The sequence below is a fragment of the Erinaceus europaeus genome, chromosome 7 (assembly GCF_950295315.1).
Source record: "Erinaceus europaeus chromosome 7, mEriEur2.1, whole genome shotgun sequence".
Classification (NCBI taxonomy): domain Eukaryota; kingdom Metazoa; phylum Chordata; class Mammalia; order Eulipotyphla; family Erinaceidae; genus Erinaceus; species Erinaceus europaeus.
This window is the reverse complement of record NC_080168.1, coordinates 13,954,771-13,978,232: the sequence shown is the minus strand read 5'-3', so window position 1 is coordinate 13,978,232 and position 23,462 is coordinate 13,954,771. Positions and strand designations below refer to the sequence as shown.

Sequence of the window (23,462 nt, the reverse complement as noted above, 5' to 3'; positions counted from 1 at the left end):
TGCAGGTGGGGACTGCGGGCTTAAACCTGGGTCCTTGTGCATTGTAACGTGTGCTCAACCAGATGTGCCACCACCTGGCCCCCAGAAATAACTCTTGATACTGGCTCCAAAAACATTTTTCCCCTATAGTTTCTTTAGTATACCTTCAACAGCACAGTAAGAAGCTGAGGGAGAAGTTTGCATTGAAAACCCATTCCTGGGAGTCAGGCAGTAGCACAGCAGGTTGAGCGCACGTGGCTCAAGGCACAAGGAGTGGCGTTAGGGATCCTGGTTCAAGCCCCTAGCTCCCCACCTGCAGGGGAGTCGCTTCACAGCGGTGAAGCAGGTCTGCAGATGTCTATCTTTCTCTCCCCTCTCTGTCTTCCCCTCCTCTCTCCATTTCCCTCTATCCTGTCTAATGACGTCATCAATAACAACAGTAATAACTACAACAACAACAAAAAACAAGGGCAACCAAGGGGAAAATAAATAAATAATTTTTTTTTTTTTTTTTTCCTCCAGGGTTATTGCTGGGCTCGGTGCCTGCACCATGAATCCACTGCTCCTGGAGGCCTTTTTTTTTTCCCCCTTTTGTTGCCCTTGTTGCAGCTTCGCCGTGGTTATTATTATTGCCCTTGTTGACGCAATTCGTTGTTGGATAGGACAGAGAGAAATGGAGAGAGGAGGGGAAGACAGAGAAGGGGAGAGAAAGATAGACACCTGCAGACCTGCTTCACCGCCTGTGAAGCGACTCCCCTGCAGGTGGGGAGCCGGGGGCTCGAACCGGGATCCTTACACCGGTCCCTGCGCTTTGCGCCACATGCGCTTAACCCACTGCGCCACCGCCCGACCCCCAAATAAATATTTTTTTAAAAAGCAAAGAAAACCCATTCCTGCCCTTGCTGTCTAGTCTATAGACCATATCGTCACAAATAAACCTCACATATACACTTCTGAATTCAGATTGTGTTCAATGGCTTGATTTCTGATAAAACAGGTTTTATTTTATATCTAGTAAATTCATAGACTAGCTCCCGCTATATTGTCAGCTAAATCATAGTTTTGAAAGGGTATTTCATGTTCAGTTCATAGTATCTGATCTCTATTTCTATTAGGTGCTGTGTTTTAGGGAAATTATATCTGACTTTTCTCAGTATGTGAATGAGTGGATAATGTGTTTGTGAATGTCCATGATACTATTTTTTTGGTTTTGTTTTGTTTTTTCTTTCTTTCTTAGTATGATGCATTTGTATTTCAGGAAGACTTCTTAGATCTAACAGTAGCGGTCAAAAATACATCCGGGCTAGAAGATGCTCTCTGGAACATGTATGTGGAAGAGGAAGTTTTTGACCATGACAACCTGTACCACTGTGGAAATTGCAACAGGCTGGTTAAAGCAGTGAAGGTATGAATACTCTGCCTGCTCTGAGGACGCCACTTAGTACTTGGCAGGAAGCCTGGGGGTGAAGTCAGCTTGGGATGAAAGGTCTGAGAGAACTGCAGGTACTGAATCGCTCAGAGGTTTTACATATTAAGGACTGACCAAGAGGTTGACATTATATGTGCCTGTATTTTACTTTTTACATTGAAGAATTTTTTAAATCTTTAAAAAGATTTATTTATTTCCTTTTGTTGCCCTTGTTTTATTGTTGTAGTTATTATTGTTGTCATTGTTGGCTAGGACAGAGAGAAATGGAGAGAGGAGGGGAAGACGGGGGGGGGGGGGGGGGGGGCGGAGAGAAAGACACCTGCAACTCCCCTGGTGGAAAGCCGGGGACTCGATCTGGGATCCTTGAACCAGGATCCTTGAGCTGGTCCCTGTGCTTTGCACCACCTGCGCTTAACCCGCTGTGCTACCGCCCGACTCCCACATTGAAGAATTTCATTTGATTCCACATGCTTATTGAGGTAGAGGAAAAGGGGAGACTAAGGGTCAAAGAGAGAGATGTGAGGAGAACCTCCATAGTAGTGCAGTCACCCACCCAATTCCCTCAGTGCTGTCCCTGGTACACCCAGGTAGTGCCAGAGACTGGACCCCAGGCTTCACCTGTGGTAAGGTGGAGTTATGCCTGGGGAGCTGTCTCCTGAGCACTGTTTATTTTCAGTGTTTTGTTTTCCACCAAAGTTATCACTGGGACTCAGTGTCTGCACCGCTCTACCACTGTTCCTGATGGCCGTTTTATTTCCTTTTTCTTTTTGATACAGTGGAAAGACAAAGAGAGTTACAGAGGGAAAGAGAGGCAGAGAAAGGGACACCTGCAGCACTGTTCCATCATGCATGGAGACCCTCCCTACCCCTCCCACCCCTGTATGTGGCGACTAGGAACTTGAACCTGGGTCCTCACAGATGGTCACATGTACTCTACTGGGTACACCACCACCTGGCCCCTTCAACGTAATTTTGTTTTTATTGTGAAAAATAAGGGCAGGGGTCAATAGCGTAACAGCTATGCAAAGAGACTCTCATGCCTGAGGCTTTGAAGGCCCAGGTTCAATCCCCCATACCACCATAAACCAGAGCTGAGCAGTGCTCTGGTGCAAAAAAAAAAAAAAAAAGCAGCACTGTGCTCTTTCAGTGATTATAAAAGCTGCACACTTTCACTGTTCCCAGACTGACTTTCATTCTGATAGATGGAGAAAGGGAAAGACATCATAGCATGGGAGCTTCCCCTGGTGTCTTGGAACTTGCTTGTGCTGAGGCTCAAATATGAGCCTTACACATGGCAAGACTTTGAACCGTGCCTCTGTGTGTGCGTGTGCGTGTGTGTGTGTGCACGCGTGATTGCTGGGGCTTCAACCACTGCAGGCCGACTTTTCTCTGATAGAGTCAGAGCCAGAAAGGGAGTGGCAGAGGCCAGATGTGAGCCTGGGCTGGGCAGGGAAGAGCAGCACCCCATGCATGGGCTCTTATTTTGAATGGACCTTTTATATCATGGCTTCTTTTTCAATAGATTTTTTTTTCTCTTGGTATGTTAGAAATGCTTTTTACTCCATTTACATTTTGGTTTGGTTATACTACTTTAATTAATGGAGATTTTCTTCTGAATAGTTTTTGCTGTTGTTTCTTTTTTTTAAATTAATTTATTTTTAATATTTATTTTACCTTTTGTTGTCCTTGTTGTTTTATTGTTGTGGTTATTATTGTTGTTGTTGATGTCGCCATTGTTGGATAGGACAAAGAGAAATGGAGAGAGGAGGAGAAGACAGAGGGGGAGAGAAAGACAGACACCTGCAGACCTGCTTCACCGCCTGTGAAGCGACTCCCCTGCAGGTGGGGAGCCGGGGGCTTGAACCAGGATCTTTATGCCAGTCCTTGCGCTTGGCGCCACCTGCACTTAACCTGCTGCTCTGCACTACCACCCGACTCCCTGTTGTTTCTTTTTCAAGTGCATGTTTAAGCTTATTTTAAAAAGCTATGCTTTATTACTTCTATTTATTTAACCCTTTTTTCTCAAACTCACTGGATTTGCAGAATTACTACTTAAAATATATTTTGAGCAATTTTAGATATTTGGTCATGGATGTTTGTATCTTCTGGGGAAGAATATACACCACCACATTAATATGAGAGGCGAGCAGCATATGCAGTGTTTTGTTTTAAAGAAGGGAATGAAAACAAGAAAAAAAAAAGTTTACTTGCTTCTAAGAATAATGACTATCAATCCCCAATCAATAGATCTTAACATTTGGGAAGTCAGAGTCCTTCTGAAAGGCTACTAAAAGCTAAGGCTCCTCTTCCTAGAAAAAGTACTTAATATGCAATTCCCAGCAGCTTTCAGGACTTGACATGTCCCAGAGTCTTGGGTTAGAAGTGCCAGTTCTTTAGTCATAAAAAAAGAAAACGGAACTAGCTCTGTGTCTGCTGGGTAAAGTTGGGGATCCCAGGTGGGAGGGCAGGAAACAGGTGCTGTCAGAGACCAGAAGACACACTTACACGCTCCTCAGCGAGTGCTGAAGATCCGGCTGTCGGTGAAAAATTGGCTTGTCAGTTTGAATGGCGCTGTCACTGGCAGCCCTCCATAACAGAGATGAGCCATCTGGAGTTCCCGGTGGCGAGTGGATGTAGCTGACACATGCTACTTTCTCCTCTCTCAAGAAACGTGTATTCTTTTGTTGACTGTTTTTAAAAGCCTTAAATGTGTTTTCTTTTAACAGTCAGCCAAATTACGGAAGCTGCCTCCCTTTCTCACTGTGTCATTACTGAGATTTAATTTCGATTTTGTCAAGTGTGAGCGATACAAGGAGACAAGCTGTTACACCTTCCCTCCCCGGATCAACCTCAAGCCTTTCTGTGAAGAGGTCTGAACTCGTTTAATTTTGGAAATCTGTCTCTCCCTTCCACCCCCAGGAGAATGAGCCTTATTGCTCTCACATACTCAGTTCACTCATCATGCAGAATTTCTCCACCTTGAATATCGCTCAGTTCACGTTTCAGGTTGGATGCCTTTCTGTGGCAGGCTGTCCGACACATCGTACCCCTGGTCTCTGAGCACTAGACAGTAAAGCCTGTCCCCACCCCCTAGTAGTGGCAAACAAGATGTCTTCAGACCTTAGCCAAAGCTCATTTCTCTGAGAAGGGAGGTGGGCAAAGTTGTCCTGGCTGAGAAACAGGCTTACTGTAGTCCTTTTGGATTTCCAAAGTGTAACTTTTTTCTCTGTTCTTTTTGTAAAACTCCTTGGGGTACGGTGGGGGGGGGGGGCAACCATCAAAAGAGGGGGGAAAAACCCAGTGACAACTGGGGAGACAGCATATTGGTTATGCACAAGGCTTTACCTGAGGCTTCCAGGTGTTTAACCTCCAGCACCTCCATAAGCCAGAGCAGTGCTCTGATGAAGAAGCAAAAACAAAAAACCCTGGTAATAAACAGTGACGTTTCATATTTCACAAGTTGAAACTCTTTTTTATCCCCCCCCCTTTGGTTCTGTGTCTTATGTATGTGACATCAGTGTTTGTTTTGTCTTGTAGAGTGAATTGGATGACCTGGAATACATCTATGACCTCTTCTCGGTTATCATACACAAAGGTGGTTGCTACGGAGGACATTACCATGTGTACATCAAAGACGTCGATCATTTGGGAAGCTGGCAGTCTCAGGTAAGTACAGAGGTCAGTGGCACAGCGGCTAGAGTGTTGGCTGTTGGTGAGGGTCGGCTTCACATATAGGAATGAATTCTCTCCTCCCAGCCTGCTTTCCAGCACATATGCCTATATTCCTTTTTATTTATTCATTTATTTCCTTTTTTTGTTGCACTTGTTTTTTTTATTGTTGTAGTTATTGAAGTCATCGTTGTTGGACAGGACAGAGAGAAATGGAGAGAGGAGGGGAAGACAGAGAGGGAGAGAGAAAGATAGACACCTGCAGACCTGCTTCACCGCCTGTGAAGCGATTCCCCTGCAGGTGGGGAGCTGGGGGTTCGAACTGGGATCCTCACACCGCTCCTTGCTCTTTGCGCCCATGTGTGCTTAACCCACTGCGCTACTGCCTGACTCCCATATGTCTATATTCCTAACACCTTGCTGTATTTGGAGTGTCTTGAAAAATGTGCACACTCTATAAAGTTTGGAAATTAAAGAAATCTAACTGTTCTACCAGGAGTTTCCTGGGTGGTATATCTCTGCTTTGTATTTAGAGAGAGAGAGAGAGAGAGAGAGAGAGAGAGAGGAAGAGAGAAAAAGAGAGAGATGTATTGGGATGCAGTCATCTGTAGTGAGATATCTCTCTGGTCCACAAAGGTGGTTTGCTCTTGCCCCAAATCCCTGTAATTGATTCACAACAAGGGTAGTATCACATGCGCTGACAAGATTTTAGGCTAAGTTATATAATCTGTCTTGTCTGGGTCTATGTTTCCCTGTAGTTGCTAAACTGACATTTGTGGAGAATTTCACAACAGCCTTTCCAGTGCTTTTCTCTCTCTTGTTGCTGGGATTCTCGTGCCAGCTTGAGATGGCCATGTAGAGTCACCTCTGTCACAGTCTCCTGTCACCTTTGCCAGGACCTGAATTTGTGGGGCACACTCCCTATCAGATGAATCCTTGTGCCTCTGAGATGAAGCCTTGTGGCCTCACTCAGCACTCAACGTTTCCTTGCTGAGTTCATGCTGACTCTTCTCAAGTCACCTTGCCCGTCTGGTCTTTGCCACCTCCTGCCCAGAGTTCTTTCAGGGACACTAGCTCCAGTTCATCCTGTCTGAGAAATGGCGACAGTGAAGCCTGTCGATTCTGCTAGCGGCTTGTCAGCAAGTCTGGTTAGTCTTTATTATGCTCTTGTGTTTTCCTCATAGCCTTACCCACTGTTATTCATTTTTTTCTCTCAGTTGTGTCCTCATCTGTTGCAACACCCCCGTCCCAATATCTCCGACTCCCCCCATCCTCTGAGGTGGAGTCCCCACCTCCACCTCAGGGTGTGCTGTGTCTTTGCTTCCCTCAAGGCCAGTCTGACTACTGCCCAGTCAGTATCAGCTTTCCAGCATTTTTTTTTCTTGTTGGCAGAGTTTATCCTGACTTTTGACCCATTAACTTTCTCCTGACACTACCACTGCCAAGCTCGCCCGTGAGCTTGCCCACAGAGGTAGCTACACACTCTGGACTGCAGCTCTAGGAAATTCCTGGGTGTCTCTGCAGGGTGGCATTCATTTCTTCAAAACTGAACCAGCGGCTCTTTCTTTTTTTTTTTCTTTCCTTTTTTTTTTAATTTACGTATTATTGTATAGAAACAGAGAAAATGAGACAGGGAGGAAAGAGACAGATACCTGCAGCCCTGCTTCACCACATGTGAAGCTTTCCCCCTGCAGATGGGGACCAGGGAGTCTTGAACCTGGTTCCTTGCTCACTGTAGTATGTGTGCTTAACCAGGTGCGTCACTGCCAGGCCCCAGCAGTGTCAGGCTCCTCTCCCCATTGTGCTACGTGATTTCTTGTCTGGGAGGATGTGCCTTCTGCAACACGGTCTTGATCTCTGCTTTTCCCCATTTTCCCCCCAGTGATAGAGAACTTGCACATGTGAGTCCACTGGTCCCAGACTGACTCTGAGTAATTTTTATCTCAGATGAATGTGCAACACCACAGCACTGGGATTTCTTCCGGTGCCGAGGACCTAGGATCCATGTGGTACTTGGCTTTCTGCTGGACATGTGCATGGCAGGGCGAGGCTCTGCCCAGTGGTATGTCTTCTGATCCTTCCTGGTTTATTTTTTTATTTTTATTGCCACCAGGGTTACCGCTGGGGCTTGTGCCAGCACTACAGATCCATTTTGTCCCTTTTCTTTCTTCCTCTTTTGTTTCCTTCCCTTTTCTTTCTATATTCTAAGACAGGACTGTAGGACAGAGAGAAATTGAAAAGGGAGGGGAGGAGAGTAGAGAAGGAGTAAGATGCAGACCTGCTTCCATCACTAACTAATGAGGGGCCCTGTGTTGAGGCCAGTGGTTTCCTCTTCCCTTTCCAGGATTTGTTCTGCACTCAGGGCGCTCTCTGAAATCAAACTTCAAGGCCAACCTGTCAGTTTCTGCCAGGGTACCACCAGCACTTCAGCAGTCAGAGTTCCTAGAAGGTGAGCCCTTTGCTCCAGCACAGAGGCCTGACAATTCTGGTGGCCATTCTGGCGGAGGGAGCAGCCAGGCCCCAGCCTCCCCCATCCTGGGGCCCTTTGTTTTCCAGACAGGCTGCTTCCCTATGAGCCTCAACTTCTCCTTACCAGAGGGGGCAAAGAGGGCTTCTCAGCTGCTCCTCACTCACACATGGTAGTGTGTGGTCTGCTGTGTGCACCTGCCTGGCCCCATAGTGCTTTGTTATACATCATCTGATCCTTCAGTATCTGAAGCCTTTGCGGGTATGATTTATACTTGCTGATTCTGTTTCCTTCTGATTTGGTTAGTTTAGACTAGGGTTCTTGGTTGGTTGATTTACTGTTGTTGTTGTTGTTGTTGTTGTTACCAGAGCACTGCTCAGCTCTGGCTATTGTAGATTCGGTTCACCAACCCAGAAGTAGACCTGCTGGAGATACAGATCACTGGGGATCTGTGTTGCTATCTTTATCTGACTTCAGACTCAAAGGAGGTAACTTCCTCATTGCCCTGTATCATGAGGCGGGGCTTTTTGCTGCAGCCACTTGCACTGACTGAGAGCCCTCTGGTTTCTAGCCTTCTCTGAAGTCTGCCTTTATGGTCTAATAAAAGTAGGTCTCATTGACCTTTGTCCCGGGTTGTAGGCCTTGAGCTCCTTGAATCTTCCTGAGTGATAAGAGTATCTTTTTCTATTCATAAAGTCCCCCTTTGGCTTTCTTTTTTTTTTTTTTTTTGAAGTTTCACTTTATTTTTTTTCCTGTTCTGACTTTGTTTTTTTATTTATTTATTTTTAATTTTTTTATTTCTTTATTGGGGAATTAATGTTTTACATTCAACAGTAAATACAATAGTTTGTACATGCATAACATTCCCCAGTTTCCCATTTAACAATACAACCCCCACTATGTCATTTATCATCCTTCATGGACCTGTATTCTCCCCACCCACCCACCCACCCCAGAGTCTTTTACTTTGGTGCAATATGCCAATTACATTTCAGGTTCTACTTGTGTTTTCGTTTCTGATCTTGTTTTTCAACTTATGCCTGAGAGTGAGATCATCCCATATTCATCCTTCTGTTTCTGACTTATTTCACATAACATGAATTTTTCAAGGTCCATCCAAGATCGGCTGAAAATGGTGAAGTCACCATTTTTTACAGCTGAGTAGTATTCCATTGTGTATATATACCACAACTTGCTCAGCCACTCATCTGTTGTTGGGACACCTGGGTTGCTTCCAGGTTTTGGCTATTACAAATTGTGCTACCAAGAACATATGTGTACACAGATCTTTTTGGATGGATGTGTTGGGTTCCTTAGGATATATCCCCAGGAGGGGAATTGCAGGTTCATAGGGTAGGTCCATTTCTAGGCTTCGGAGAGTTCTCCAGGCTGTTCTCCACAGAGATGGACCAATTTACATTCCCACCAGCAGTGTAGGAGGGTTCCTTTGACCCCACACCCTCTCCAGCATATGCTACTGTTACCTTTTCTGATGTATGACATTATCACAGGAGTGAAGTGATATCTCATTGTTGTCTTTATTTGCATTTCTCTGACAATTAGAGACTTGGAACATTTTTTCATGTGTTTCTTGGCCTTTTGGATCTCTTCTGTGGTGAATATTCTGTCCATGTCCTCCCCCCATTTTTGGATGGGGTTATTTGTTGTCTTGTTGTTGAGTCTGGCAAGCTCTTTATATATATTGGTTATTAAACTCTTATCTGATGTATGGCATGTAAAGATCTTCTCCCAATCTGTGAGGGGTCTCTTGGTTTGGGTAGTGGTTTCTTTTGCTGTGAAGAAGCTTTTTAATTTGATGTAGTCCCATAGGTTTATGCTTGCCTTAGTCTTCTTTGTAATTGGATTCGTTTCATTGAAAATGTCTTTAAAATTTATGCGTAAAAGAGTTCTGCTAATATTTTCCTCTAAGTATCTGATAGTTTGTGGTCTAACATCCAAGTTCTTGATCCACTTGGAATTTACTTTTGTATTTGGTGAAATATAGTGATTTAGTTTCATTCTTCTGTATGTTTCAACACCATTTGTTGAAGAGACTCTGCTTTCCCCATTTAATAGTCTGGGCACCTTTGTCAAAGATTAGATGTCCATAGGTGTGGGGCCTCATTTCTGGGCTCTCAATTCTATTCCACTGGTCAATGTGTCTATTCATGTTCCAGTAGCAAGCAGTTTTGATGACAGTGGCCCTAATACAGTTTGAAATCTGGGAGTGTGATGCCTCCGGTTCTGTTCTTTTTTCTCAAGATTTTTTTGGCAATTCTAGGTCTTTTCTGGTTCCAGATAAACATTTGTAGCATTTTTTCTATTCTCCTACAAAAATGTGCTTGGGATCTTGTTGGGGATAGCATTAAATTTGTAGATGGCTCTGGGTAATATATTCATTTTGATGATGTTAATTCTTCCAACCCATGAACATGGAATATCTTTCCACTTCTCTGTGTCTTTTTCAATTTCTTTGAGTAGTCACTCATAATTTTCAGTATACAGGTCTTTCACTTCTTTGGTTAGATTCACTCCTAGATATTTTATTGTTTTTGTTGCTATAGTAAAAGGAATTGATTTCTGGATTTCAGTTTCTTCTAACTTAGTGTTAGCATAGAGGAATGCCACTGACTTTTGAAGTATTAGATGGCTTCTCATTGGATGCATAGATGTTAATAATTGTTAAGTCCTCTTGATTGACTGATCCTTTGAGCATTAAGTAGTGTCCATTCCTATCTTTTTTAATCTTATCTATTTTAAAGTCTATCGTGTCAGATATGAGAATAGCTGCTCCTGCCCTTTTTTGTGGGCCATTGGCTTGTATGATAGTTTTCCGTCCTTTCACTTTAAGTCTGTGTTTGTCTTGTTGAGTTAGGTGGCTTTCCTGAAGACAGCATATTGTTGGGTTGTGTTTTCTGATCCATCTTCCTACTCTGTGTCTTTTAATAGGTGAATTCAGGCCATTGACATTTATTGATATCAAAGATTGAAGATATTTTAACGCCATTCTTGTAAAGTTTTAGAGTGTTTTGATATATGTCCTATTTGTGGTGGTCTAATTGTTTATAGGAGACCTTTCAGAACTTCTTTCAGGGCAGGCTTGGTGATGGTTGTTTCCTTCAACTGTTGCTTGTCTGAGAAGGTTTTGATGCCTCCATCTAGTCTGACAGTCTGGCAGGATATAGTATTCTTGGTTGAAAGCCTTTCTCATTGAGCACTCGATAGATATCTTGCCATTCTCTTCTGGCCTGTAGTGTTTGTATGGAGAAGTCTGCTGCTAATCTTATGGGTTTTCCTTTGTAGGTGACTCCTTGTTTTTCTCTTGCAGCCTTCAGGATCCTTTCTTTATCCTTATTCCTTTCCATTCTAAGTATGACATGTCTTGGTGTCTTTAGGTCTGGGTTAATTCTGTTTGGGACCCTCTGGGCTTCTTGAATTTTTATGTCTTTGATGTTGTCTCGACTAGAGAAGTTTTCAGCTACTATGGCCTGGAGAATGCTTTCTTCCTCCCCTTCTCTTTCTTCCTCTGGTATGCCAATAATGTGTATATTGTTTCTTTTGAAGTCATCCCATAGGACTCTGTTGTTGTTTTCAGCATCTCTTAATCTCTTTTTGAGATCTCTTACTTCTTTTTTAGTTGTCTCTAATTCATCCTCAGTCTTGCTAATTCTGTCTTCAGCCTCATAGATTCTATTCTCTCTGCCCTCTACTGTTTTCTGGAGTTCATCTATTTTGTTGCCCTGCTCTGATACTGTTTTAGCTTGTTCAGCTAGTTGCATTCTTAGCTCAGCGATTTCAGCTTTCAGCTCTCTAATAACCATGAGATAATTAGGATTTTCTCCCATAGTCTCATTTGTTGTTCCTGTATTTCTGATTAGAATTTTTTCAAATTCTTTACTCACTCCTGTTATTATTTCCTTAGCTAATGTTTGGATGTTGAACTCATTGTTTTGTGCTTCACCCTCTGGAGGACTTTCAGCTGGACTCTTGTCCTGGTTCAATTCTCCAATATTTCTTCTTGTTGTTTTAACCATTTAATATATTCTGTTATGAGTTCCCTTTATCAGTACTTTTCAAATTACTAATCGCTATTACCTGGATTGACTTGTGTCTAAGTGGTGGAAGTTAACAGTTGTTTCAATAGTATTTTAATCCCTGAGTTGGAGCTCAGTGGTTTAAAAGCCTCTTTTTTTTTTTTCTTCCCTGTAGGCTATGGGAGCCTGAGGGCTTTTAAACTATCAATAGGCTTCAGCTTAATCACTGACTCCTGACCAAGAGATAAAGCAGGGTGTGGCAGAGATAATCCAGTGGTTATGCAAAGAGACTTTCACAGCCCCCTAGACTGTTAGCAGTCACTTAATCTCTCCTTACGCTCCTCTCTCCTCTCTGTCACCAGCCATACATGATTGTACTCACTGGTGATTTAGTGGGTTCCTGTAGTCATTCTAGTCCTGTCTTGCTTCAGTCCCGGGTGGTCTCCTTTGGTATTCCTAGCTGATCCTGGAGAGGAGAGGAGAGGAGGGGAGGGGAGGGGAGGGGAGGGATAGCGATCTGCTGCTGCTCGTTGCTCTGCCTCTGGAAGTACCCCCCCTTTTGGCTTTCTGGTGAATGAGATGAGTCCTGGGGGGGCCCCAGATGCTCAGGGGTGGAGCAATAGCCTCCACTTGAGCACCAGCACGCGACAGACTTACTTGGGTCACCTAGCTTCTCGGCTACTCTGTCAGGCCCACGTTATGGAACTGTGACAAAGTCCCTGACTCAAGAAGACGGAAGCTTCCAGGTTGGCAGAGACACCGCCTGTATACATGGGGGTGACCCCCAGACTTAGTGGACAGAGACTCCTGTGTCCAGGACCCTCTCCACCTTCAGCTTCTGCTTCCATCTTGGGCTTTTTTGTCTGATACCCTCGCCTCTCCACCACATTCTGGGCTGTCCTGTGTGAAGCTTTCATAGTGACTTGCAGTTTCTGAATTCTCTGAGCTTCTGTAGACAGTTTGTAGACCTGAAGCGCTGGTTGTAGGAGGCTTGAAATTTGCCATCAGTCACACAGAGGTGCAGGTGGCCAGAGGTCCTATTTGCAGTTCGTGTCCAGTGGGGGTCATCCTGTGGGACTCGGGCGTCGGTGTCAGCACTGAACTGTAGGACCCCCCCCCCCCATCTGGCCGGAGACTTGGAGTCCTTTGTATTCAGCTCCTACTTTGGATGGGTCCCCGGCTTTGTCTCCTGAGCCCTGTCTTAGGAGAGTAGAGGAGGCACTGGGTGGCAGTGCGCCTGACTAGCTGACATAGGAGCACACTGGGACCTGGGCTCAAGCCCCCACTCTCCGCCTGCAGTGGGGATGCTTCCTGAGTGGTGAAGCAGACTGCAGGTTTCTGTCTCCCCCTCCCTTCAATTTCTTTCTGTCCTGTTGAAAAAAAATAGGAAAAAAAGAAAAGAAAAATAGCCACCAGGAGTAGTAGATTCGTAGTGAAGATGGGTTTGTTTACTTGAGAGAACGAGGACAGTGCTCAGCTCTTGTACATGAAGTGTGGGGAAATCAAACCTCCCAGCCATACTCTGTGTGTTTAATTAAAAGCCACTTTCAGGATGGGAGACTGTTCAGCAATAGCACACAGGACTTGGCTGTGAGAGGTGCCAGGTTCAGTGCCCAGCACCATCAACAGCCAGAGCTGAGTGGGGCTCCTGTAAAAAAAAAAAAAAAAAAAAAGGCACCTCACTTTGTTTTGCTTTCACAGCTTTATGTAGCACTTTTGGCACTTTTATAACAGTAGGTGGTCTGCCATATATGTATATTTTTCCCGTCAACACTGGGGCTTTACTGCTCTAGCTGGAGCTGCTCAGATAGACAAGAAAAAGACACCACAGCACTGAAGCTTCCTTCAGTGGGGGGACTCGGCTTAACCCTGGATCACCGGTCTGACAAAATAGTTGCAGTAGCCAAGTGAATTATCTTGCCAACCGACACAAGGGGATAAAATACATTGGAAAACGACCAGAAAGCCTCAGTTAGTTTGAACTGAATAGAATGAAAACAGAGCTTGTCAAAATGTGTAGCCTCTGGTGGGGAAATGTTGGGACTCACTTTGGGCATTCTACTAGAATCTCTGGTTAGCTCCTTATCCTGACTTGCACACAGTGCCAGAGAGGCTAGTGTGTCAAGAATTAAGCAAACCCGGAATTCACAGCTCTTTCTCCCTGCCCCTACAGCACATGCTCACCATTGTGATGAGTTGGTCACTTCCTCGTCTCTTTGCTTTTTTTAGCCAGAGCACTGCGAAGCTCTGGCTTGTGTTGGTGCTAGGGACTGAAGCCAGACATTTTCCATCTTAACGCCTCCACCGCAACACAGGCATTCCAGTTACTGCGAGGTTAATGATAGTAACTTTTTTGTTTTACTTATTTTTTAGGAGGAAAAAAGTAAGCCAGATGCAAATCTGAAAGAAGAAATTCAGAATGACGATGAGATTGATGACCCCCTGACGACGCTGCAGGATCTCTTACTGCAGGTGCTTGTCTGTGTGTTTGGGTGTGGGCAAAGTCTGCAGTCAGGAGCGTGCGAGGCTGAATTTGAAGCAGTGACGCTGCTACTGCTTAAGGTCTTTCCTTTAGGACATTCTCCACTTCTAGTTAAAAAATTAGTCGAGGGAGTCGGGCGGTAGCGTAGGTGGCGCAAAGTGCAAGGACCGGCATAAGGATCCCAGTTCGAGCCCCCGGCTCCCCACCTGCAGGGGAGTCACTTCACAGGCGGTGAAGCAGGTCTGCAGGTGTCTGTCTTTCTCTCTCCCTCTGTCTTCCTCTCCTCTTTCCATTTCTCTCTGTCCTATCCAACAACAAGGACATCAATAATAACTACAACAATTAAACAGTAAGGACAACAAAAGGGAATAAATAAATATTTTTAAAAATTTTTTTAAATTAGTCAAAGATACTCTGGTTGTAACAAATACGTGTTAATGGTAGAAAATTTGAGAGGAGTGATTTCTAGAAAATAGATTTTAAAAGGTTTAAAAAATAAACCAGATACCGGAACAGGCATTGTTAATACTGATAGGTTTTCTTGCATTCTGTTTTGTGTGTCCATACATCCATATATGTAGGTATTTATAGATGAAGGAAATTAATATCTTTGTTGGTTTTTTCATATTTATTTATTAAGGAGAGAGAGTATCACTCTGACCTGTGTGATGCTGGGGACTGAACTCTGAGCCTCATGCATACAAATCCAGCACTTTTCCTACTCTGCCATCTGCCAGGCTGGTTATGCTGCTTGGGGTTGGTTGGTTTGTTTGATTCAGAAATCAGGTCAGCTTTGGTGGGACCATTACAGTCAATTCTTTTTTTTTAAAATATTTATTTTATTTATTTATTCCCTTTTGTTGCTCTTGTTTTATTGTTGTAGTTATTATTGTTGTCATTGTTGTTGGATAGGACAGAGAGAAATGGAGAGAGGAGGGGAAGACAGAGAGGAGGAGAGAAAGACAGACACCTGCAGACCTGCTTCACTGCTTGTGAAGCGACTCCCCTGCAGGTGGGGAGCCGGGGCTCAAACCGGGATCCTTACGCTGGTCCTTGTGCTTTGCGTGACTTGTGCTAAACCTGCTGCGCTATAGCCCAACTCCCACAGTCAATTCTTAACCTCTTTTAAAACTTGTTTATACTTTGAAACATTCAGAAAAGACATTAATGAACGGTCTTTTGTTTTTTTCACACGGAAGCATTCTTAAAAACCCCACAAAATATGGCACATTTTTGTATGCTCTGTGACTATTTATCTTTAATTGGCTAAACGTTGGCACGTGGGAAATGACAGAACTTAAGTATTCTAAATGGAAGCTTATTCATTGACACCCCCCCAACCCCAAACTTCCTCAGCCCCCTCCCCTCATCTAGATGGGACCTCACATACATGGAGTTTCACCACTTGGTGCTGCTTTGTCATTCAGATAGAGACAGCCAGCCAGCAGTCAGTACTGGGGCTTCCTTTCTCTAGTGCCATAGTACCTCCTGTGTGCTGCTAGGGTTCGGACCTACTCGCCCCCCCGCCCCATTTTAGACCCCCTCGCACATGGCAAGGTACACACCTTTCTAGCCAAGCTCTGTCTCCAACCCTCTTCTGCCTTTTTACAAGACTTTTTCTTTTAATGATCTCACATATCGATGGAAGTTGAGAAATAAGAGTAGAAAGGGGAGATAGCAGGCAGAACTTGGACTGGGGTTGGTGTATTGCACCAAAGGAAAGGATTTGGAGAAGGAAGGGGGCCGTTCAGGTCCTGGCAAATTATGGTGGAGAATGGCCTAGGCTGGGGGTGAGTGTTTTGTAGAAAACCGAGACATTTGGGGGGCGGGTAGTGGCGCACCGGGTAAAGCACACAAGGACCTGCGCAAGGATCCCTGTTCGAGCCCCCGGCTCCCCAGCTGTAGGAGGGTCATTTCACAAGTGGTGAAGTAGGTCTGCAGGTGTCTGTCTTTCTCTCCCCATCCCTATCTTTCCCTCTTCTCTCAATTTCTCTCTGTCCCATCCAATAAAATGGGAAAAAGTGGCTGTCAGGAGCAGTAGATTCGTAGTGCAGCCTCTGAGCCCCATCAATAACCCTGGAGGAAAAAAAAGAAAAGAAAATTGAGAAATTTCACACATGTACCAACAACTCTACTTATTGTAAACCACTAATCCCTCTGATAAAAATATTAATTTTTTTTTTGTCTTTTAAAATAATCAGTTAATCCACTTACATGCTTGCTGTTCTGTAGGGCTGTTTAGATCAAATCCTCTGTCCCTTGGAACTCACGGTGTCACAGTGACTCATCAGATGTTCTTTAATGGCTTTGTTTCCTTCCTAAGGAGGAGGGCAGTCTCATTCCTGTTGATCACCTGGGCCAGAAACTTCTGAAAAAGACAGGAGTGTCTTGGAACAAGAAATACAGGAAGCAGCATGGACCACTGCGAAAGGTGCCGGGGTGGGGCGGGTCCTTATGGGAGCCTGGTCCCAGGAAGCTTAACTGTGATCCCAGCAATGGGAATCCTTCTGCAGATGGACATTAAAACCAGAATTTTAATAGTTAGAAGATTTTTCTGGTGATAAAAGAAATATCGATCTGTGGTAGAAAATTTGAGAGGAGGGGGCAGGGCAGTAGCGCAGCGGGTTAAGCACACATGGCACAAAGCACAAGGACTGGCATAAGGATCCCAGTTCGAATCCCTGGCTCCCCACCTGCAGGGGAGTTGCTTCACAAGCGGTGAAGCAGGTCTGTAGGTGTCTATCTTTCTCTCCCCCTCTCTGTCTTCCCCTCCTCTCTCCATTTCTCTCTCCCCTATTCAACAACAACAACAATAAACAACAAAGGCAACAAAAGGGGAAACATAGCCTCCAGGAGCAGTGGATTTATAGTGCAGGAACTGAGCCCCAGCAATAACCCTGGAGACAAAAGAGAAAAAAGAAAAAGAAAATTGCTAATTAAATATTAAGTAATTTATTCCAGACAAAGTCACGAAGCAAGCAAAAAGAAAGGGGGGAGGAATCTCTAATCTCTGTAGGCTGGCAAAATAACTCACTTGGGTAGTGCACTGCTTAGCCATGTGTGGGGACCAGGTTGAACCCGGTCCCCATTGCACTGCACTAAAGGAAGCTTTGGTGTTGTGGGCTCTTTCTTTTGCTCTGCCTTCTGCCTCTGTCTCTGGGGGGGGGGGGGACATGAAAGGTCCTCAGGCCTATCATTTTAATTTTCAGGTGGCCTCCTAAGTTTCCCATGATGCTTCTTTCACATAATCTTAGTAAACTTTATAGGGTGCAAATGGATGCAGGCTGAAATGAGACAGCAAACTTCAAAGCGGACAAGCAGAGCAGCAGCTGTTCCAGCTCACCTTGGGCAGCTGTTTACTGTAGGAGCAAAGAGCCCACACACTTTTTAACAAGTGTTTAAAAGTGCATCCTTTATTTCTATTGTTGACAAGCCCCATAGCGGTGTGCATGTGCATTTTCCTTGCCCTCGAGCCTTTTTTTCATTCAGAGAGAGAGAGAGAGAGAACAGCACCAGAGCTGGCCCCCTTGCTGTGGCTCTGCCATTCTTCTTCTTCTAGCGTTTGCCCTTCTTCCGTAGCCAGTCAACAGCGTCAGGTTGAGCCTGATGTCAAGTTTCGAGACCTCCTTTGAATCTGGAGAGGTGGCAGTCGTTGACTATGTGGGTCATAGTCTGTCTGTAGCCGCAGGGGCAGTTCGGGTCGTCTCTGGCTCCCCAGCGATGGAACATAGCGGCGCACCGGCCATGGCCTGTTCGATAGCGATTGAGGAGGGCCCAGTCATAACGTGCTAGGTCAAAGCCGGGTTGACGCTTGCAGGGGTCTGTGATGAGGTGTTTGTTCTTTACCTCAGCTGACTGCCAACTCTGTTTCCAAGAGTCTGGAACAGAGAAGTTCAGTGTAGGCGTAGGGGACCAGATTGGATGACAAGACGTCAAGCGTTGAACAGGGTGGGCAAAGATATCCGCGTATATTGGCAGGTCCGGTCGAGCATAGACATGGGAAATGAACTTAGATGATGTTCTGCCATATGGTGCTAGGGCTCAAACCTGTGTCTCATGCCTGGCATTGTACCCTGTCTAGGCTATAAACTGGGGGGGAGGGAGCAGAGAAAGAAACTAGCCTCATACCTGACCCATTTCCCTTCTCCTAGGCTGACTCTTTTTTCCCCATTTAGGTAGAGACAGGAGGAGAAACACCATAGAGCCCGAGTTTCCCCTATCGCTGTAGCACCTCCCTTGTGGTGCCAAGGTTCTAACTTGGGCCACATGCACAGGAAGGCTTGACCCCTACCCAGTGAGGTCTCTCTGAGCCCAGCTGCATCTTTTACTTAGACCACACTTTAGACATGAGCGGCCGTGTAATGACCCTTCCTTTAGAGGGGCTCAGTATGTTTTCACTGTAAATGACCAGACCAGGGGCTGGCATGATAGCTGACCTGAAGAAGCACCTGCTTTGCCATGCGTGTCACCTGGGCTCAAGCTGCTGGCTCCTTGTGCCCCTGCGTGAAGCTTCAATGCGGCAGTGCCTGTCTGTCTGTCTGTTTGTCTGTCTGTCTGTCTGAAAAAGCCACTCGGAGTGGTGAAGCCCTGGTGAGGAGTGAAAACAGATTGCATCTGTGTTTTCCTATTTTTCACGCATGCTGCTGGCTGTGCAGTTGTTTAATATACATGCCCTTGACGGACATTACAGAAGTGCGTGTATATGGCCCTAAGTTCAGTCCTTTGTGAGTACACGTACACATCTATTTCAGAGAAGTACTTTGAAGAAGAAGAGTATTATCTGAGATACAAACTGGTTTTTAGATAATACCATGACAGCTTTTCCCAGTAGAACCATTAGACAGTTTAGCAGAGAATAATCTTTATTGTCTTGGACTACAGCTCACTGAATGTTTTCCTCTGCCTTAACTAGCCTAAAATAAAGACATCTTTAGAAAATGTCTCATCACAGAAAGACCTCGGCTGTTATTAATCACATCTCATTTTGTTAAACACTTATGAGCTCTGTGTTTTGTTTCTTGCTTAGTTCTTGCAGCTGCACCCTCAGATATTTCTGCTGAATTCAGATGAAAGTACAGTTCACCTATTGACGGGCGCTTCTCCCCCGACCGAGTCCGCTAGCCAAAGGAATGCTCGCCGTGTTTTCAGGATGCCTAGTTCAGAATCCTCAGGACCAGATGATGGGACGTCCTGTCCCCACTGGTTTGACATAAATGACTCCGTCGTCAAGCCAATCAAGGAGAAGGATATTGAGCAGCAATTCCAGGGAAAAGAAAGTGCCTACATGTTGTTTTATAGGAAATCCCAGCTCCAGAGACCCCCGGAAGGTATGGCGAGAAACACGCTCCTGTTTGTTTCATTAAATACATATAGAAGGTGAATGTCGAACGCTGTTTGAAACCCTACGCCTTCCAAGGACACTTGCTCTAGAGTTTCTGTTTTTTTAATGTATTTATTTATTTTCCCTTTTGTTGGCCTTGTTTCTTATTGCTGTTGTTGTTGATGTCGTTGTTGGATAGGACAGAGAGAAATGGAGAGAAGAGGGTAAGACAGAGGGGGAGAGAAAGATAGACACCTGCAGACCTGCTTTACCACCTGTGAAGTGAACCTCCTGCAGGTGGGGAGCCGGGGGTTTGAACCAGGTCCTTACACCGGTCCTTCTGCTTTGCACCATGTGTGCTCTTAACCCGCTGCACTACCACCTGACCCCCACTCGAATTATTTTAAAGTGACACGCAGTAAAGAATACTTAATACCAAAGAGTCCAGTCAGCTATCATTTTGTAAAGATGACGTAGTTCCATTCAGACTTTTCCCCTGTAGAAGTATGAGACCGTCGTCAGATTTTCAGAATTGGACTTCTTTTGCCTACTGTTTCCTGTTGTGTGGGCAGACTTGCACACACTTGGCACTGTCATTTGACCTTTGACATGAAGTGAACCTGGTCTTCAAATATCCCCTCTTATTTCCTCTCAAGGTTTTGTGTCCCTGAGAAGTTGAAATGAGTTAGAAGTCAGCCTCAGAAACCCAAATAACAAGTGTTGGGGAGTGAAATCAAGCTGGTGATGTGTGTGTTTAATCGGGTGTGCCACCACCGACCCCGTGAAATCACTAACAAGACTCAGTCAGACTCTCCCGTGTCCACTCAAAAAATCAAAAACTGTGCCTGGCAGTAGCACACCTGGTTGAGCACACGTATCAACATGCACAAGGACCCCAGCTTCCCACCTACACTTCACAAACAGTGAAGCTGTGCTGCAGGTGTCTCTCTTCCTCTTTGTCTCTTTCCCTTCATTCTCAATTTATTTCTGTCCCATCTAGTAAAAAAAAAAAAAAAAAAAAAGGAAAAGTGGCTACAGATCTGATTTAAAAAAAAAATGGTGGAGCAGAATCATAGTTCTAAAAATTCTCCTGTGAACAGAAATAGGGTATGTTCTGGTGGAAGTATGCTCTTTTCACTGAACTGAATTTTCGTGACTGTGAACTTGGTATATGTACTTAATGAGTTTTCAGAGAGCTTAGCTTAGGAACTATATAAAGGTCCAGCCAGAATCCTTTATTTCCCCCATCTGTGTTATCACTGAGCCTTGGTGCTAACAGATACTGAGAGGGAGACAGAAGGAGAAACACCTGCAGTGCTACTCCCGTGTTTGGGGAGCTCCCTCCCCCCTACAGATGCGGACGGGGACTTGAACTCCGGTCCTTTCTACAGGGTGAGCCACACCTGACCCCTTCAAGCACAAGTTGTGTTTGTTGTGTTTCATCTCCTTTTGTTTTGCTTTGTTTTTAACCAGAGCACTGTTTGGCTGATGCTGAGTGTCGAATCTGTGGCTTCACAGCCTCAAGCATGAAAGTCTTTTTGCAGAACCACTAAACTGTCTCCCTAACCCTCCAGCCAGAATCTTGATGAACTTCTTGGGGGGAGGAGTGGAACTTGGCAAAAATGATTCCAGAATCCACCTGGAAAGCTAAAATCGTGAAAACTAAATAAGGGGCTATGAAAGAAATGTTACCTAAGCAGTGAAGACATTCTTATAAAGCTATAGGAATTAACACAGTGTAGACCATTGGACAGATTATCCCATTAGAGCAGCAAACCCAGACATTGATCTGAGTGTGATGATTTTAATTCACAGTCAGGCAGCTTTTTTGATGAGCTGGGGGAGAAGTGAATTGCCCACTTTAAGCGCAGCTGAGAAGTTGATTTGTTGCTAGGAAAAATAACAAAGATGTCTTCCTCTGTTGTAATGGAATGGTGATCACAGTTCTTTTACAGTTTATGTTTTAAAGGAATCTTAGAAAAGGTGGACCAAAGTGGTGATGGAGGAGATTCATAGCTTCACTCCGAGAAATTCTAGCTAACAGTTCACCAGGAGCACAGAACACAGGAGTGAGACTGAGCACAGCTGCCACTTAGACCAACATGGGGCCGACTTGGCATCCTCACTTGACTGGACAGAAGGGTCCTTGCACAAAGAGTCCAGTTAAGAAGAGATCATACAGGCTGAGGAGACAGCATAATATTTATGCAAAAAACTTTCATGCCTGGGGCTCTGGGGTCCCAGCATCAGTCCCCAGCACCACCATGAGCCAGAACTGAGCAGTGCACTTGGTCTCTCTCTGTATCTTCTCACTGAAGAGAGAGAGAGATACCATTCTGGAGTAGGGTGGACCCTAGCCCAGTGACTGGTGTCTTTGTAAGATCATGAATGTTTGGACACAGACACCCAGGGAAGAGGACACCACACACAGAGACAGAGAGACAGAGAGAGTGCCATCTGAGGACGGATAGAGACTGGAGATGCAGCCAGCAGCCCAGGAGTGTCTAGGGAGAGGCCAGGGCTTCCCTGCCGGGCTCTGCAGAAACAGCACCTGGGTAACAGCTTGTCTCTGGGCTCACAGCTTTCAGAACAGGGAGATAAGACATTTCCATTACTGCAGAAAAGAAAAAGGAGCCTTAGAGTGTATGAAATCTGTAGTTCACTTCACAAGGTAGAGAAGATCTAAACCTAAAAGCAAAGAAAGAGAAAAATAAGGAAGTAACACGAACCTTAAAGTCAAAAGGCAAATGACAAGCTAGTGGAGACGGTAAATGGGCCGGGTAGCTTTCCTTGTTCTTTCGAGTGCTGTGATGTGTGTGCTTGTCCTGTTGTGCCCAGTAGCTCACCGGTAAGAGGGTGTAAATAAGGCGTGTCCAGAGGAAGAAATAGGTCCCCACCTGCAGGGAGGAAGCTTCACGAGTGCTGAAGTAGGGCTGCTGTTTCCCTCTCCTTCCTCCCCTCTCCCTCCTCTCCTCTCAATTTATCTCTGTCTCTACCAAATTTTTTTAAAAAATTATTTTTTAAAAAAAATTTTAAAGAGACATAAAAAATAAAAGAAAATAGGAACAACTAATAAACTGCAAAAACATATATATATATACACATATATATACATATTTCAGCCCAACTTGTAATAAAAAACAAGTATGTCATAATAGTAATATCACTTCCTTCCTACTGTGTCAAATATTTTTTTTAATTTTTTTTAATATTTATTTTATTTAGTCCCTTTTGTTGCCCTTGTAGTTTTATTGTTGTAGTTATTATTATTGTTGTCATTGTTGGATAGGACAGAGAGAAATGGAGAGAGGAGGGGAAGACAGAGAGGAGGAGAGAAAGATAGACACCTGCAGACCTGCTTCACCGCCTGTGAAGCGACTCCCCTGCAGGTGGGGAGCCGGGGTTCGAACCGGGATCCTTATGCCGGTCCTTGTGCTTTGCACCACCTGCGCTTAACCCGCTGCGCTACAGCCCGACTCCCTGTGTCAAATATTTTACTTCATTTTGGAGACAGAGAGAGTGAAAAGCCACTGGACCAAAGCTTCCTTCAGTATACTACCCAAGCGAGCTATCCTGCCAGCCCACCAAATATTTCCGTTAATGTCTCAACAGATGACACTTCCTCTGCAGTTGGTCAACATACAGGTAAAACAGCCAGTTAGGTTCTGTGTATATAAAAGCCCCGAGCCAGGAATTCTACGTAAATGACTGAGCTGTGTGTGTGTCCCTAGATGTTTGTCCCCATTATTTTCACAGTGGTAACGGGGAATTACCTAAATGTCTAACAGAAAAAGGCAGCTGACTTCTGCACTTCATAAAAAGCATCTAAAAAGCACTTTTTTTTAACCTTTCTTTTAAGCCTTATAAATCTCTATTAAAAATAAATGAATAAAAGAAAAAAAACACTTCCGACATGGCACGTGAAAAAGCAAGTTACAAATGTGTTGAATACAGTCCCAGTACTTTTTAAAAAGTGTGTGTACTTCCCACCTGCAGGGGAGTCGCTTCACAGGCGGTGAAGCAGGTCTGCGGGTGTCTATCTTTCTCTCCCCCTCTCTGTCTTCCCCTCCTCTCTCCATTTC

General features: G+C 44.7%; 1 protein-coding gene across 10 annotated transcripts in view; it reads left to right on the top strand.

The window, feature by feature from the left end:
* USP40 (ubiquitin specific peptidase 40) overlaps positions 1-23,462 on the top strand; it is a 78,355-nt gene that overhangs the window by 7,691 nt on the left and 47,202 nt on the right. For 9 of the 10 annotated variants that reach the window (XR_009550628.1, XM_060193811.1, XM_060193815.1 and 6 more), the window contains 6 exons: positions 1,238-1,384; positions 4,135-4,278; positions 4,946-5,074; positions 13,952-14,050; positions 16,384-16,491; positions 19,087-19,387. Coding sequence is in view for 9 of the 10 variants with exons in the window: in XM_060193811.1 (XP_060049794.1) it covers positions 1,238-1,384; positions 4,135-4,278; positions 4,946-5,074; positions 13,952-14,050; positions 16,384-16,491; positions 19,087-19,387 (928 nt within the window). In the remaining variant the exon portion in view is untranslated. The remainder of the gene's footprint in view (positions 1-1,237; positions 1,385-4,134; positions 4,279-4,945; positions 5,075-13,951; positions 14,051-16,383; positions 16,492-19,086; positions 19,388-23,462) is intronic. The other variant, XM_060193816.1, reaches the window with a different exon arrangement.